Source organism: Leopardus geoffroyi, chromosome A2, assembly GCF_018350155.1.
Source record: "Leopardus geoffroyi isolate Oge1 chromosome A2, O.geoffroyi_Oge1_pat1.0, whole genome shotgun sequence".
NCBI lineage: Eukaryota > Metazoa > Chordata > Mammalia > Carnivora > Felidae > Leopardus > Leopardus geoffroyi.
In genome coordinates, this window is record NC_059331.1 from 93,266,990 (window position 1) to 93,285,443 (window position 18,454).

Sequence of the window (18,454 nt, forward strand, 5' to 3'; positions counted from 1 at the left end):
CTCACACACCGTTTATTGCATTTTCCTTATATGAATAACTTTTTAAAAAAATATGTGTCCAGTTCAGGTAAGATAAATTTTTGCTAAAGACATATTTTTTTTTAAACCAACCTAAATAGAAGTTCTCAAGAGTACCATTAATTAAAAATTACATAAAACAGGTAAAATGTTCATTTTCATATAAAATTATCATGTGTATTTCTAAAAAGTTTGGGAATCATAATATCAGTGTTTTTCAACATTTTAACTTTCAGTATTCATTATGAACCTACAAAATATGCAAGTGAGCAATTAATTTTAATATATAATTCATTGTTTCTTGCCCATGATGTTCAGCGTTTACTGTCAAGTGGCCAAAAGGTACAAGAAATTATCTTTTTAAAAAATTCTTTAAATTTATTTATTTAGAGAGAGAGACAGAGATAGCACATAAGTGGGAGAGGGACAGAGAGAGAGGGAGAGAGAGAGAGAGAGAGAGAATCTCCAGCAGGCTCTATACCACCAGTGCAGAGCCTGATGTGAGGCTAGAGCCCACAAACCATGAGATCCTGACCTGAGCTGAAGTCAGGAGTTGGATGCTTAACCTACTGAGCCACCCAGTAGCCCTGAGAAAGGATCTTTTATAACACAAAATTATTACCTGAATGTTGTTAATGCCTCATAAACGCTAATAGAGTATAAAAAAAATAGCCCACCAGATTATTAAATTTGCCTTTAACTAAATGCTGAATAACTCATCAGCTGAAGGCTATGCCTATAAGGTATGGGAATTTAACTATCTCCTCAACTGAACCACTCGTTATCACTTCAGTAATATTGTAATCTCTGTAGTGAATCATGAAATCTATATTTAAAAAAAGAATTTGAGGGGCGCCTGGGTGGCGCAGTCAGTTAAGCGTCCGACTTCAGCCAGGTCACGATCTCGCGGTCCGGGAGTTCGAGCCCCGCGTCAGGCTCTGGGCTGATGGCTCAGAGCCTGGAGCCTGTTTCCAATTCTGTGTCTCCCTCTCTCTCTGCCCCTCCCCCGTTCATGCTCTGTCTCTCTCTGTCCCAAAAATAAATAAACGTTGAAAAAAAAATTAAAAAAAAAAAAAAGCAGATGCAAAATAAGTACAAGTTTTAGGCACACCACCATCTCTCCATTTGTTGATGGCTTCTTTTTGCAAATTTATCTTCTACCAAAAGACATTATCTGTGTAATATCTCTTTAATTTCTTTTCCTTTTTTTCTTCCATGGGCTGTCTGATTATAATCATGTGTTGCATATGTTAAAAGTTTGCACAAGGTATCTCCTTTTTATAACTTCTGTGTTAAAATAAAAAGGGGAGAAATGTTTTTGAAAACTTACTTATGAGGAAACAGGAATCTTAGCTTTTAATTTAATATACTTGCCACTTGATTACTCATTGGAATTCGTATTTAGCTCTTAAGAACACACTTAGGTTCTTGCTCTTTTCCCCAACACACTGTAAAAGACATCTTACGCATAGGTTGGTGAAGTTAAATTTAAGTTAGTTAAATGGAGACACAAGAAAGTGGGAAATCTCCTACTTTTTCATCTCAAATATTGAGGAAACATGACCTCATTTCTGTCTGAATAAATTGTTCTTCAACTGATTAGCAAATGGAATGCTTAGATGTTGCTAAACATCTTGTAAAATAATGACATCTTATTGGTGTGTTTCAACCTACACAGCTGGTCATTAAAGACTGATAGATAGAACACTGACCTTAGAGTATCCAAGTTTTCATGAAAATGTTAACTAAATGGCCAACAGGAGAAATGACAAAATCAACAGATAATTAGAACTTTACAAATTCATGTTTGACTATAATATAGCTTGATCAAATAATGAGTTGATTTAAGGCAGATAGGTGAAAAGGAAATATTTTATGGAAATACAATCACACAAACATATACACACATAAGACATTTTGAAAGTTTTGCTGAAGAGATAAAATAATTGGGATGAGTCTGGACACCCTGTTTAGTTAGAGCCTATGAAATTGATTCTTGCATTTTTATTATTAATAATAAAATGCGTAAGGTTCAAAATGAATTCTAGTCACCTTCCAAGTTTGTGGTTACATTGAGTTGAGTGAGTGCTTTTTTCTGTACAATATTAATATCATTTGTAAGAATATTTTTTCTTTTAATGAAAATATAGAATAAATTGGGTCATGTTGCAATCAGTGAAAAATAGTATAAGGTAGCACGTGTTTGATACTAAATAAAAAATAAAGTGACCTTGAGATTATTTGTCATGAGACCTAAGGAATATTTTCACATAAATGGAGTAGAAGTCAAAACATGCCATTGCAGAATGAGTGAGCATTACTTACTGTTTCTCTGAGAGGTAGATTCCTATATGTTATAAATTATAAACTTTCAAAATATAATTTTTATAGAGTAATAGAACTGTAACAGAAAATAACTAAAGTTTTTTTTCAATAGCAACAAAAGTGCATAAAAAAAAATTAGTCCATTTGTACTTGTGCCAAAGGCAGAAATCCAAAAGACAGTAGCAAAAGGCCAGGTCAGGAAGCCAGCTCAGCTCACCATCTGTAGTAGAAAGCAGCGTCTATTTACAGAAAGGAAAATGTATGTTTAATGCAAAGAACATTATTTCTAACAAGTAACTTATCTGGAATATGGCACCACGGGGAGTTTGGAAATAAAAGAGTCAGCAATAAAGGGCACTAGTGTTCTCATAGGAGCATGATTAAGTGGCTGACTGAAGCTTCCGCTTGTTTTCGCATTGAATTTTTTCCCTTTAGTTTGCAACACAAAGACAGGTCCCATAGGAAGAAAAACTTGTCATCTGCACAGTACATCACTCAGTCGGGTACAGATAACATCTCTTCCCTGTGGGAAGAAATTCTTTTTATTGGACTTTATGGGCCTATACTTACATACTTACATTGTTTGGGTGTTGGTTATGGGCCATGCAGCTCCCCATCCCTACTGGAGCCAGTATTTTTTGGTGCAGTCCTCAAAGACTCTCCTCCAAGTCTCCTTTACCAGCCCCAACACTTGTACTGTAACTTGCCCATTGTTTGTCCTTAACTGGCCCAATATATCACACTCAAATCCAATGCCATGTTTTTCTATTTGCTGTTAAACTCTGTAAAAGCACAGTGAAAAACAAACTCCCAAGCCTAGGAAATATACACAAAGTAACAAATAGCAATATGAGGCTGGTACTGTGCCAAGTATTTCATTTGATTTGTTTCTGTAATTAGTTCAGTGGCCCTGTGGGTTACTGTTATCTCTCACTCCTGTTTCACAGTTGAAGGCACACACGTAGTTGGAATTGATGAGTGCCCTATACACGTGAAGAATAGAGCTTTGATTTGTACTCAGGCTGCCTGATACAGAACTATACTCCTGATCACAAGGACATTTTGCCTCCTCCATTTTTAATAACTAGTTTCAAAACAGGCCTTCCTAGACTCCATTCCCACTCCATCTTTCCATTTTGCCCACTTCCTCCACATTTAAGATTATATTTATTCTAAATAGACACATACATCTATCTCTGTCTCCATCTATCCATCTACACTATAGTTCCATGTAGTGCCTGAAACTGCGTTAGGGGCTTTTTATGTTTGAACTTGTTTCACTGTTACATTCATTCTCTGACAATGACATTTTTATTCTTGTTTTATGGAAGTTAGGTAATGCAATGAAGGGCCTTGAGTTAGGCTTCAGACTCCTACCCCAATCTCTATTTCCTAAATGCTCTTACTCTTTATTATGCAAAGTACTTCCTTATTTCCCTCATATATTGCCTCCATTGGCTAACTGTACATTCTCTTAGTGTAGGGATAATAATACCTTTTGAGTTTTGTACAGTTCCTGCAGCACCTAACACAGCAATACCAATATAGTAAGAACTTAATAAATATTTATTTCCAATCTTTGAATTCCTGTCCTGGTCTATGACTTTCCAACTGAGACAAATTTACTGCAAAACGTGTGGACTCCTGAAGAATATCCCATGGCAAAATGTTTCCCCTTGAGGAACACTGATCTGAACTTGGTCAGTCTAAGAATGTAAAGGTCAAGATGGTTCATATGAAATGTAAATATTGTTGACCTTCCTATACTTTAAATTTCAAATTATAGACAACCTAGAAGAGCTATATCCCTCTCGACCCCCACAAATAGCTATTGGCTAAAAAAATTACCTAGGACTAAGGAAAATATTTATGACTTATGCCTTCCAATATATTATGTTAAAATTCTACTTTTCAGTGCCACAAACCTGGTTCTTTCCTCCCCATTAGCCTTGTATCCCACTCCTCTATGAGAGAATATAGGTTCTTCTATTTATCCCATGTGTCTCTTTTTCTTACTCTATGTCTTTGTCCATATTCCTCATGCAGGTTTTACTACTACTTCTTTTTTTTTTTGTTTTTTTGTTTTCTGTCTCTTGGCATTCTACCCTACAGGGAAATCCAAAGTAAAGCCATAAAGCTATTGTGATATTTGGTCATGCAGTAAATGAAGAGGGATTCTCTTGCCTAAGCCTATGCTGTTGCTCCTAGGGAATGCTTAATATATTTATTTATTAGAAGTTGTTTCTTATCAGTGAAGGCTCTCTTTTCTTTTTACGTTATAGAAGAGACTTGTTTCTACTAAAAGGGGTAAAAATGTCCCCTGCCACCACTGCAGCTAATACAAACTAGAGATTTGCTGATAAATGCAGCCATTAATAAGGATACAGGTTCCAGAGTATTTAGGCAGACAGCAGCCAGTCAGGATTTTCTCTGACATAATGGATAGAGGGAAAACATTCTATAGGAATCCATTTTTTTAGATCACTTCATTGTGCTTTGGACATTCAAAGTGAACTTAGACTTTGTGTAAAGACTCTGACACAAGACGCAGAGTCCAAGAGAGATGTCCTGGGAAAACAATCACAAACAGTGTACAGAGGAACAGTATAAGCAGGAACATCATTCCTGTCTTAGCTACTGAGCAGAAATAATACCAGCTGGAATAGAAGAGGAAGTGGAGGATAGGAATCACAGCCTCCCTAAAGTTTGTGTGGCTTCTTGTTTATTAGCACATAGAGTAAAATCTGCATTATTCACATCACAAGATGTGGGCTCATTCATGCTCAGCAATACTTATGTACTTTCATAAACTCCAGAATTAAAGAGCCCATCAAATATTATTCATTTTTATATGTAAAAGTCAAATCCAAGACTATTAATTTAAACTCATTATAAAATTCTATCATAATAGGCTTATTCTGCTTAGGTATGTTGGCACATTACAAACAGCATGGCTATTTCCCTTCTCTAAATACACATAGCACTTTAAATCCCAGCCAAATGATTATATATCCCTTTGTGTTGTGGCTTGCAATTTGTGAATTAATTCTATCCCCGCAGGTGGTGTGAGAGTCTTTGAAAATAGGAATTGTGTGTTACATTATCTTGCACAGTGGAATAGCACAGTAACTAATTCAAACCTTCATAGCACAACTAAATCCTTACCCTGTACCAAACTCCTTCAAGGGCAGCATAGAAAAGTTAAAAAAAGAAAGGTGAGGTATGAATTCTTTTGTTTTTTTTTTTTTTGCTTTTTCTTTCTTTTCACCTCAGATATCCCTCCAATATCAGAAAAGATGGTAACTTCCTCCTTTCTAGAGCCAGTCTTTAGTACTGGCTAAATTCAGTGCTCAATCCCAGATAACTATCTGTAATGATCTATGAATTCATAAAGCTCTAAATGCTTTTTTTTATAGCTCTGTGGAATAAAGGGAAGGGGGGTGGTATATTTGAGGGTGATTCTCCTTCTGTATAGGATTGTTTAAAACTGAAAATTTTCTATTTCTGGTATTGCAAGAGCAAGAACATAATTTTCTAAGTATGTTGTTAAGTAGATTTTGATTGTGTGGTTTAAGAAAGGGAATATTCTGTATCTATATCTACATCTATATCAGCTTAAAACACTGAATATTCATTTATACTTCTTGTGTTTCAGAGACACAAAAATCTAGTTCTTTAGGTCTATCTCATTTTCCAAGTGAAGAAATAGAATTAATTGCTCTACCATCGGTCTCAGAGATACAAGTCAAGAACTTGAATTCTCATCCTGAATTTGCTACTTATCCTACATCAGCCTGGGCAAACCATAAAGCTTCTGGATTAAATTTCTTTATGTGGAGAATTTCTGAAGTCCCTTCCAATTACATGTTTCTATAATGACTCTAACTTTTCTGTTCCCCTTCTTTTACAATGGACCCACAACTTCTATTTTACTGTAGCTACCTCTGATTTTAGACTTGCTCTATCCACAGTGCATACACCTATGTGTGTGCGTGCACACACATAATAGATTGGAGCACAGCTATATGGCTTATTAAATTGGTACTGGTGTTAAATAAGTATGGATCCTCCAAGTGCTCAAGCAACTTTGAAAATTTGTAACAACTATAGTCTATTGGCCACAATGTGGGTGGGATGTACCATCGATACTACCATTATGACCCAGTTTCCAGCTGGTAATCAGGCTTTACGACTTCAAAGGACAAGTGTTTTAAGTTTGTTTTCAAAAAGCAAGTGTGTAACCATAAAACTGGTATGCAGATTTCCTTTTTAGGGATTTCTGAAGTCACTAAACTATATTTTGCAAAGTTCTGTGAGACTAATAATAAATAGATAAAATATAAGTGACAAATAGTTCTTCCGAATTATATGACAACGGAGCCAAGCTTTTGTACATCATTTCATGATCTTGAAATGAACATAATCTAGTTTATAGCATTTCTTTTAGCCCATGTGAATGCCTTTTTCTCAAGCTAGCATTTTAATAGGTTTTCCTTACTTTGACACATTTTCCCAGGTTGCACTTAATACTTCAAGATCTGAGTCACAGAGCTTCAGTATAGCATACTTCTTTCACAATAGCTAGTTTTCTCTAAGTTTGAAAGTAAATTACCTATTAGAATTGCAATAGAGAGAAGCCTGAAGCAGCCAGTTTGAAATAATGAAGTGCCTTTGTGAGCACAGTCACTTTTTAAACATCCCTGGTTATAGAACGAGTAAACCAAATGTAGTAGATGTTTTATCAGGCATGATAGCATTCAGGAAAACAGACAATGCCCTTGGAGTTTTGGCATTTATCTGGCTTGCATGTCCTTAAAAGCAAAGCCATTGGCACTATCCTCTTTTCATACATCACTTCAGGAGTTCCTGGGCCTGTTTTTAGCACATGTAGAAAGTAAACCCAGTTTTCTAGAACTGAACAGATTAGTACTGGAAGAACCTGAGAAGACCTGGGAATGAGAACTTACCTGACAATCACCTGAATCTATTTAAGGGAGCATACTTGCAAGCCAGTTCCCAAGCCACAGTGAAACAGTGTCTAGATCAGCATCTCTTAATGACCATTTCTCCCCTAAATAACCGCTTGAAATATTGAATTTAAAAAAGAGTCTTGTAATTGAGCAGGTGTCACTTGCAACTTTCTAGAAAACTTAGTTACCTGACATTTTTCATTGATTTCTCTTATATTAGAAAATGAAATGTCAGACACTATTAATTGCGTTTTTACAATAAGTAGTTACAGCAGGAGTAATGGCTAAATGAAGGCACTTTCTGTCTAATGCACAATGGATGTATTCATTTAAATGTATTCAATTTAGATGAATGCAATATGTCTATATTCATTACAGTTATACTTATCTGTGGGCTGAATTGATGGGGTGGTAATTACTACTTTTATAAATGGGACAGTATTGTCAGTCTGGAGGAAGAAAATTCCTTTTCTTATCATGTTTTATACACCCACACAATAGACACATTCTAGGATCTTTCTTTCAAGTGTAGAAATTTTGCCCTTGATCTTCCATTGGATCTAATGATTGTAAATACGGTCTGCCAGGAGGTTGCCTTTCTTGAAGGTTGACGAGGGCTGCTCTTTGTCTCAGGGAAAATGACAGAAAGGAACTGAGAGTGTCAAGATCATTCCATACAAAGAAGTTTGCATTTGTCACATGGCAAGCCTCAAACTCAGCTATATGCATAATATAGCACGGATCAGATTAATTTTACACTGTACATTGTTTTTCTTTGAGTGCAATGAAAGTAGGACTATCAAAATGTGGTTTTGCCGTACATTTTTTTGCTAAATAAGAGACACCTTTTTTCTTTTTTTTTTTTTTTTTTTTTTAATTTTTTTTTTCAACGTTTATTTATTTTTGGGACAGAGAGAGACAGAGCATGAACAGGGGAGGGGCAGAGAGAGAGGGAGACACAGAATCGGAAACAGGCTCCAGGCTCTGAGCCATCAGCCCAGAGCCCGACGCGGGGCTCGAACTCACGGACCGCAAGATCGTGACCTGGCTGAAGTCGGGCGCTTAACCGACTGCGCCACCCAGGCGCCCCTAGACACCTTTTTTCAAGAACAGTTTTAGGTTTACAGAAGCATTGGGCAGAAAGCACAGAAAATCCCCATATTATCTACTCAACTCTTACAAACTAATCTCCCTTATTATTGCCATTTTGCATTTGTGTGGTAGGTTACTGTGGTACAACTGATAAACTGATACTGATATGTTGTTATTAGCCAAAGTTTGTAGTTTATATTAGGGTTCACTCTTGATTTGTACAATTATATGGGTTTTGACACCACCATACACATTTCAGCATTCCAATGCTCTTCCTTATAGCACAATATGCACCCAGACAAAAAGTGAAAGAGAAATCGAGTGTATTTATTCCTTCACTCAATATATTTATTCATTCATGCATTCATTAATGGGTGTTAGCAGGCCAAGCACTGCTATTTAATGGATTCAACCACTTCCCTGACCCTGGGTTAGTTTGCATATCTGTTCATTCACCCTCTTTTTCTCCCCAACCCAAGTATACTGTTTGGTAGTCCTTGCATCTTGATGAGCTAATATATTGTGTCCAGCAAGGCTCATCAGTTTTTGTGTATTTTACTATTTCGTCGATTGTTAAAAACCTCTGCAAACCATTTCATGACCTTTAAAACATGTACATTGTAGCACCTGTATTCAATCGATAAGCAATCTGGAAATTATACCGGCCCCCTTTTTGCCTTCATGGTGGACAAGCGTAGGTAAGCAATGAAGCAACAGCTACTGTTATGATTATCTTAGGGTGCATCTGAGACTGCCTTACTCTCTTTCTAAATTGTTTTTCTGGTGGAAGAAAAGTATATTAATATATGCTGAGGAAGATGTAGTTGGTGGTGTAGAATGCTGATGAACAGTGGTTCTAATAGAAATGCATGTATTTTTCAAAAATAGTCTCTGTTCAAGTGCAGCCAGTTAGGAAGCTTTTCTAAAATAAGCAGTTATACAAGCAAACCCTAAGTATTTAATTGTTACTTCATGATCAGAAATGCAATCTTCACTCTGCCATTTTGCCAGTAAGTCAGAAATTTGTCATTTCTTTCCAAATTAGAAATGATGCCAAACTGTCTCCACAACATGCTACACAGAGGCAAGAGTTCATATATTTAATGTGGTTGTATTTGTCTTCTAATCTGGGTACCTGAAATGAATTATTAATAAGAAGGGAAAATCATTCAAATCTAGGAAGTGGCTGACATCACACCTACGTGGGCACTGATGGAAAGGTATAACTCTGATCATTTTCTAGTCCAAGTCGGGTAACCCATTACCAGATTCTTAATGAATTGTAAAGCGAAAAGTTGATTATGGCAAGGTCAGATGAGTACTGACAGTCAAGAATCTGTAGTTCTGGTTGTGAATCTGTGTGCAGAACTACCCTTCCTTACTTTAGGATAATCCTTCATTGAGTTCCTTAGACCTTAGACTCTCCATTAAAAAAAAAAAATATATATATATGTATATATATATATATATATATATATATATATATATATATATATATACACATATATATATATCGTTCTAAACACCTAAAACCTCATATGTTTAGGATTATACCGATCTGCCATCATTTCATCAGTTTCATTCTCCATGATATGACTTACATTGCCAGGACAGGCCATGCTATCTATTATGTAGTGGGAATGGCATTCTCTGCCTTTTAATTCATGAGTTTTATTTATTCAACAAGTATTTATTGAGTTTTTCTAAATAAAAAGTGCCATGGTAGATGCTATCATAATGCAAAGAGCATTCTTTTTATAAAGAAACTAGTGACATCTTTAGGAAAATCAATATTAGTAATATTAATGCTCAAGTATGAGTGCATATGATGATCTCTTGACTGTGTGTGGTATTCCAAAATAGTCCAAAATTTAAACAATTATCCTGAGATAAAAACCTCTGAATCTCCTAATTGCATCAGCCAAATTTGCATTGACTAGCATGAACTGATCATGCTCTCAGATGAGATGGTCGAATGAGGTTGAGATGGGCTCCTCTCACTTGCTCAAATTTCCATCAGAAAATTAAAGTTCCTTTGTAACTCATGAGAGAACGGTATTTTTAAAAATAATTTCCTAGTGTCACATGCATACAATGATGCATCCATGTTTACGTATACACACAAAATATCTAGACATCAAGTTCTACTTTTGCCATGCATTATGCTAAGTGCTTCCATAAAAATAAACTCATTTTATACTTACAGCAGTTCTGCAAGCTACTCATTACTCTCCTTAATTTATACTGAAATAACTGAAACTTCTATAAGAGAGAGGCTGAGATTCAAGCTAGTCAGTCTCCAAGGAATATTTTTTCCCTATCACAAAAATAAAATAAATCAATGAATAAAACCCCCTACAGTGAGTTTTCCATTATCCAGTCTGTTGCAAAGACTCAGGAAGACAATGGGGACCAAAAGAGTTTTCTGAATCCATGACAGCCACTTGATCAGAGGAGGGGAATACACTGTCTTTGAAGCAGGATCTTATTTGGGGACAATATAATAGAACAGGTTAGAGAATATTAGAATTCTTAAAGCAATCTCTTACATATAATAGTGAAAGGTCAAATGTGAGCTTTCATACAAAGAATATGAATTCAGTCCTCAAAGCTCTGAGCTGGTATTACCATCAAGGAGATATGAAGAGCAGCAATTGATTTTTTCGTTTCCTTTTTAATAACCAGGGCACATATTCACAACCAGCAGAAACAAGACTACCACCTTGTATTTTCCTAGTGCCTATCTCTCAGCTTCAAGAACTTAATAGATTTTTAAAATTATAATTACTCCTCTTACACTTTCTGGGAGCTAGGGCCTTGGTATCATCCCAAATCCACAATATGTTAGCAGAGGCAGCTTGAAATTTTGTGGCAACTGGATAAAACCTAAGTAATTGGGACAGCCTTTAGCATGGTGATTAATAGTTTTGAAGTCAGGCAGATCTGATTTTTAATTTAGTCTCTGCTTTTCGGTGATTAGCGAGTTTCCAAACATGTTTGTGCCTTGTCTTCCATACCTTTATATGGAATAATAATAGATAATACTTCATCAGGTTATTTGGAAGATTAAGGGAGTTAACAAGTGTGAAGTGCTCAGCAGATTTCCAGTTTACAATGAATGCTCAGTGGGTGTTACTGTGTAATCATCATTACGATAATAAAATAATTTGGTAGCAAAATAGCCATATTTCCAATTAAAAGCATTACTCTAGTCAGAATTCTTGCCACATTAGATATGTCCCTGTTATTTGCATGAATGTAAATTTTTGGTGTGAAAAAGTCCATGTTCCCTCCCTGCACCCAAAATATTAATTATTAAAAGTAATTAATTACTACAGAATTCTTATTGAACTGAAACATAAAATGCCCACTGGCAATACCTAATGTTTTAAAAATGACTCTTGTTAAGATAACTGTCATATTCAATTTATAATTCTTTTTCAACCTTTTAATGAATCATTGAGAATGGTTAACATTTTTTTTCTGTTAAATAAGCTTCTAAAGCCTCCTTTTAGGCAAAGTGTGAAAGAGAACTTTGAATAACTAGCAAGTCAATGATAGAATTATATGTTTTTAATTTTATTTCCAGTATAGTTAACATACAGTGTTGTGTTAGTTTCAGGTGTACAATATAGTGATCTGACAATTCTCTACATTACTCAGTACTCATCGTGATGAGTACTCTTTAATCCCTTTCACCTATTTCACCCATCTCTCCACCAACCTCCCGTCTGGTAACCTTTTGTTTATTCTCTATAGTCAAGAGTCTGTTTCTTGGTTTGTCTCCTTTTCCTTTGTTCATTTGTTTTGTCTCTTAAATACCACATGAGTGAAATCTTATGGTATTTGTCTTTCTCTGACTGACTTATTTCACTTAGCATTATACTCTTTAGTTCCATCCACATCGTTGCAAATGGCAACGTGTCATTCTCTTTTTATGACTGAATAATATTCCATTATATATATATATATATATATATATATGTGTGTGTGTGTGTGTGTGTGTGTGTGAATGTATGTATGCCTATGTGTATATATATATGTATGAATCTTCTTTATCCATTCATCTGTCCATGGACACTTGGGCTGCTTATATAATTTGGCTATTGTAAATAATGCTGCAATAAACATGGCATTCAGTGTAAATATGCAATAATGCCTGTATCCTTTTGACTCAGTACTTCTGTATTTTGGGGGTAAATACCAGCTAGTGTGATTAATGGATCAGAGGGTAATTCTATTTTTTAACAATTCTTGAATGTATAACTATTTAGTGGTTAGTCGGATGAGTGTGTGGTTAGAGGGAAGAATGAATGACTGGATGGGTGAAGAAGCATTACACAGTAGATAATGTTCCCTGCTTTACCATTGCCTGATTTTCTAGAGCTCATGAAGTTACGGAACATCAGTGGCCTCTTTCAGCTGGTAGATTTACACTACACGATACCTTCCTTACTAGTCTGCTAGTCTGAGCCCTTGCCCTCCAGTCTTCTGGTACATACAGCTAGACCAACTCAGCTCCTTCTCCATGGACCGTTCAACTTCACACTAGAGAACAGGCCCACCTCACACATGGACCACTGGGTTATGGTTCTTTTACTAAAAGTAGCTCTAGTGCCAACCACAGTTTCCAATTTTGCCAAAGATGCTTAACAAGCCTTATTATTATTATTTTTTTCTTTTCCTCTGTGATTCCTCTCGCCCTATCCAACTCTTGGCTTATATTCTCTTCTGCCTGAGACTTTCATTCTCAGGTCTCAGCTTCCCCACTTCTGACCCCCAATTACCTGCTGTTAAGTTTATGCTCTTACTTCTGGGTTTGATAGACACCCTAGATTGTGACCTCTGTGTGCTATGCTAATGGCAGTTATTTCCCACATATGTATTCATCCTCTCTTAATAAGGGAACTAGAATATGCCCTGGGGAATATCATTAATTCCTTCGAAGGAAGGAAGATGGGGATAGCAGCACCATTTCCCGGCAAGAAAAATGAATTAAGAAATGGGGTATGCAGTTTTAGTCTGATAAAGGTGAAATGTGGACATTCACAGGAGATGGCTAAAATGTTGGTAACTCTCTTATAATTATAAATTTTGCAATGAAATTCACTTAATGTCATAATTAAAGGATTTTTTAGTAATAAATGCTGTGTAGATGAAGATACCAAAAGTAATTGCAGAAGCCTCACCCCTAGTCATTGAGCTGTTGTTATAAAAATCCTCCATATAGGGGTGCCTGGGTGGCTCAGTGGGTTAAGGGTCTGCCTTTGGCTCAGGTCACATGATCTCAGGGTTCATGGTTTGAGCCCTGCGTGGGGCTCTGTGCTGACAGCCTGGAGCCTGCTTCAGAGCCTGTGTCTCCCTTTCTCTCTCGCTCTCTCTCTCTCTCTGCCTCTCCCCTGCTCATGCTCGATCTTGCTCTGTCTCTCAAAAATAAATAAACATTAAAAAAAATCCTCCACATAATCGGGAATAACATGAGAAGTTATTTTCAGCTCCCCTGAATTCTCACTTACCACCCACTTCCAGTTAATGAAGCCGAGGCACTTCTGATCACTGAAGCAGAGGTTTTCCGTGTCCAAGGCACATGGTCACTTTTCTAAGGTTATTATTCTAGTGTCGTGATCATGTAAGAAAAACTGTGGGTAAACCTAAGTAGTCTCTAGTCCCAGTCTTTGAAATTAGACAGGGCATGTAAAGGACATGTAAAATGATCCCTGGAGAAAGATGGGATGAGAAATAATGGTTGCCTCTAACTGTAAGGCTACTAGTTCAAAAGAATGAGCTCTACCTCGGTGTTACACCTCTGCCTCAGTTCTCAAGTGACTACGTTAACAAGCCATTATTTCAATTTTTTGAGCAACCGGGTTTTTGTCCTGAAATTGAAGTCCGTGTTCTCATTACTGGATATATCCTGTCAGTAGTTTTTATATCCCCCATTAGCCTAGAATGTAACCAAATTGCTACTTTAATTCTCTTACATAGACAGTCCAGATATTTGGTTTAGTTTTGTTGTTTGCTAATGGTACTCCCATCCTGCTTGCTTTTTGTGCCATGTTGTGTTAGCCTCTTATATTTGGGCTTGAATCATTATGCTCCCATGTCTAAATTCATTGCTCCATCACGTTGCCCAACCCTGTGATGATCTGCCTACATTCCCTGTGCTTGCTTTCTTATCTGGTCAGCAATGGTCCTGTGATTCAGGTTAATGGCCTGATTTCTTTCTATAGAGTGTTAGTCATGTTAGAGAAACAGAACTAAAGTCCATCCTTTATTTTGTCTCTTCATCCTTTTTATAAAGTTTATTAATTTATTTTTAAGGGAGAGAGAGTGTGTGTGTGCGAGTGGAGCAAGGGCAGAGAGACGGGGACAGAGAATCTGAATCAAGCTCTGCACTGGCAGCAGAGAGCCCAATGTGGGGTTCAAACTCACAAACCTTGAGATCAGGACCTGAGCTGAAGGCAGACGCTTCACTGACTGAGCCACTCAGCACCCCCTGTCTCTTCATTCTTTATACGTATTTATTTGGTACCCTCTATGTGCCAGTCACTCTTTTCTTTAGGCACTGGGATAATAGAGGGCTTGCAGAATGGCAGAAGGCATGAATATGTAGGCTACTATTATCCATTAACTTATGTAATGTATACTAAATAGGTAACTCTGGACTAGACAATATGTTTGGCATGGTGGACACAAAGTTGAATAAAACAGTTCCTGCCCTCAGAGGATGTATGGGCATAGACATGAAAAAAGATAATCTAGTATCATGTGACTTTGTCTGATTATAGAATTAAAGGGGGTAATATGGGAGCATGGGTTCATGCAATATGACGCTGATGAGGTAGGGAGGAGCTTGTATGGTACGTTAAGAGGACTGGCCTCAAGGGAGATAGCAAAGCATCTTGTTTATTAACAAGGGAGCTAGGCATACATTATTTGAATTCAAATCCCCCCTCCACTTACTCAGTGGCCATGAGTGTGTGATTCTAAGTGCTGATTGATACATCTGTAAAGTGTAGATTAAAAGAGAACTTATTTTTATAGGGTTGGTGTGAGGAATAAGTGAGATAATTCACCACATACTTAGCTTACTACATGGCACATAGCTTATGCTCAGTAAGTATTCATCACTATTATTCTGTAGGAAATCAGAGAATTCAAGAGGATTATTATTCTTTTTTAATTGAAGTATAATTGACCCCCAACGTCATGTTAGTTTTAGGTGTACAACATAACGTTTCAACATCTCTGTATATGCTCACCGCCAGTGTAGCTACCATCTGTCACCACGCAGTGGTGTTACAATACCACCGACTGTATTCTCTATGCTCAAGAGGATTTGAAGCAGGGGAGTGATGTGGCCAAAACTCTGTCTGTGATAAAGTACAGTCAAAATTATAAGAGTAATGGTTTTGAAAACTATGTGGTAAATCCATTGGCCGTGTCTAGCATGAACTGATGTTTGTCGAAGAAGCTTAGCCTGGAGTTAGAAACTGCAGATAAATATGACCCTAGCTATAGTGTGAATGGAGGTCATCCACGGAGACTGTATGGAGTAGATAGATCAGTGGCTGAAGATGGAATTGTGTGAAACAGAAACGTAAGGGGTACTATCAGAAGAAATGTTTATGAATGTTCATGGATGTGTTTGGTAACAAGCAACGAAATGGGCACTTTGTCCTTCCGATAAAGCCATGGGAAAGCATTCCAGAGGGGACAAAGAGCTGGGCATTGGGAAAGGGGTAGGAGCTCATCAACTTGACAAGGTAGGAATGGGCATTGTATGCATAGAATAGCAAGTCCCAACACTGACAGTTTCAGTGAGGCTAAAACACATGAAGCAGTAAGTGAATGATATAAAACAATGTCATCAATGTCCCAATAAAATATTATAGTAGAGAGGCCTTGTAGTAATGGGTGCTTCAAGGACATAGTGGAGGCTTGTGTTTGAGATCAGCCATTGGATTGGCAGAGGAAATCGTGGGGATTTCAGTAGACCAACCTGGAAATGGATGGCAAGAAAGAGAATGACCAAGCTGCAACTGTGGTCTTCTTTGGGGGAATTCATTCTGTGTTTGTTGATAAGTTAGGAATGAGGCTGAGTTGAAAGTTATTTCCAGTGTGCCATGAATTTCCAAAATAAAAAAAGTAAATAAATAAAAATAATGAGCCTCACCATATTCTTTCAGTCACAGTAAATTTAAATAACAAGTTGGTTAATGTGAGATCTGGTTATGCTATGAGGGAGAAATATAACCAACATTTTTTCCTCCTTTAAAGGACTTTCCAGAAAAGGAGAAGTCCACAGCAAAGGCCCTGGAAGATGTAAAAGCAAACTTTTACTGTGAATTATGTGACAAGCAGTATCACAAGCACCAGGAGTTTGACAATCATATTAATTCTTACGATCACGCTCATAAGCAGGTAAGCCCGAGTGGGAAAAATCTTTCTTATTCCTGGATTTGTACCTTCACAACAGAATGTATGCATTTAGCCTTATTTATTGTCATCTAAGATGCTGAGGTGAAACCATTTTTTTTTTCTTGAAAGGTTGTTTTCTGTTTAAATGTTAGGTGAAATATTTTTTTTCCTAGAAGTCACATAAAACTGTAGGTGAATTTAAAGAAGATCTAAAAGCAGACTGATATTTATTTTAGAATTACACATACGGGGAAGCCAGAACCCAGTAAAAAGAGTGACCTATTCAAAATCACCTAACTAGATAGTGGCAAAAGCAGAGCACTGGACAGAATCTGTTATAGGGTTCTTTCAAGATTTCTGAGGTTTAGCGAAAACTAGGACTTTAGGAAAACAATTCTCATTAAAAGGTTACATTTTCCAAAGAATACCCTCTTAGGAAAGTCAAAGTGGTTACTTAATAAATGGACCATTGCAAACAAATAAACGAAAACTCTGAGAGGCTACGTTGAGAGGTAATTCATATAGAAACATTTCATTTTTTTCCCTAAAGGGCCCTATATATACATTATCAGTTTAGATATTCTATGCATGCTACTATAATCCTCTCTTTCCATCTCTCTATGCAAGAGGAGGCTATTATTCTTATCCTGTTAGCTTTTATCCTTGTTGCATGAGGTATGAAGATTTTGGCCATTTAAGAATTAGGAGTGTTAAATACCACTAAGAAAGAGATTCCACTTGGTCAGAGGATTGACTGTGGCTAACAATGTGAGAAGGTGCACACTCCTGATGCCAAATGGATCTGATATCTTGGAATGTGTGGGGAACCCTTCTATAATCTAGACCTAAAATATTTATTCAGACTAAACAACAACAAATATTTTGACTAACATCCCTAGTATTTACTGAGTGCATATAAATATTTGTCCTTGAGAGATCCAAGGTTCAGTTTCTATTTTTAAAGGTGTGGCATGTGTCCATAATTTATTGTATTTTTCAGTCAAGAGCAAGGACATGGAATAAACTGTTTTAGGACTGTGATTCCCAAAATTTAGTGTGCATAATGATCACTTTGGAACTTGATAATGCAGATACCCAGACTCTCCTTCAGGTATTCTAATTCAATAGTTCTGAGTGGGGCCCAGGGACTTGCATTTTAAAATGATTAAAATGGAAAATTTCAAACAGGGTCCAAAATATCCATTATTGGGGCACCTGGGTGGCTCAGTCCACTAAGCAACTGACTCTTGATTTCAGCTCAGGTCATGATCTCAGGGTCCAGTGATTGTGACCGAGCCCCATGCTGGGCATGGAGCCTGCTTAGGATTCTGTCTTCCTCTCCCTCTGTCCCTCCCCCACTAGTGCATGCATGTGCTTGCTCTCTCTAAACATACACACATGCATATCCATACTTTTGGTTGACACGTGTTTAAGTTTCTTTGAATATATATTTCAACTATAGGTTTTTCATTCCCTCCTTATGTTTACTTCTTGCAATTTATCTGCTGAAAAAATTAGACATATTCAGGATTTTGCTAAATGTAATCCAATACTGTCTTTTCTCATTTCCTCTGTCTTCTGTATTTCTTTTAAACTGATTGTTACATATAGAGATCTAGACAAATTCA

At 36.8% G+C, this 18,454-nt stretch overlaps 1 protein-coding gene across 1 annotated transcript in view; it reads left to right on the top strand.

The window, feature by feature from the left end:
• The window catches only part of ZNF804B (zinc finger protein 804B), a 506,757-nt gene that overhangs the window by 389,826 nt on the left and 98,477 nt on the right, over positions 1-18,454 (top strand). Inside the window, exon 2 of the mRNA XM_045494752.1 lies at positions 16,686-16,829. Coding sequence (XP_045350708.1) covers positions 16,686-16,829 — 144 coding nt within the window. The remainder of the gene's footprint in view (positions 1-16,685; positions 16,830-18,454) is intronic.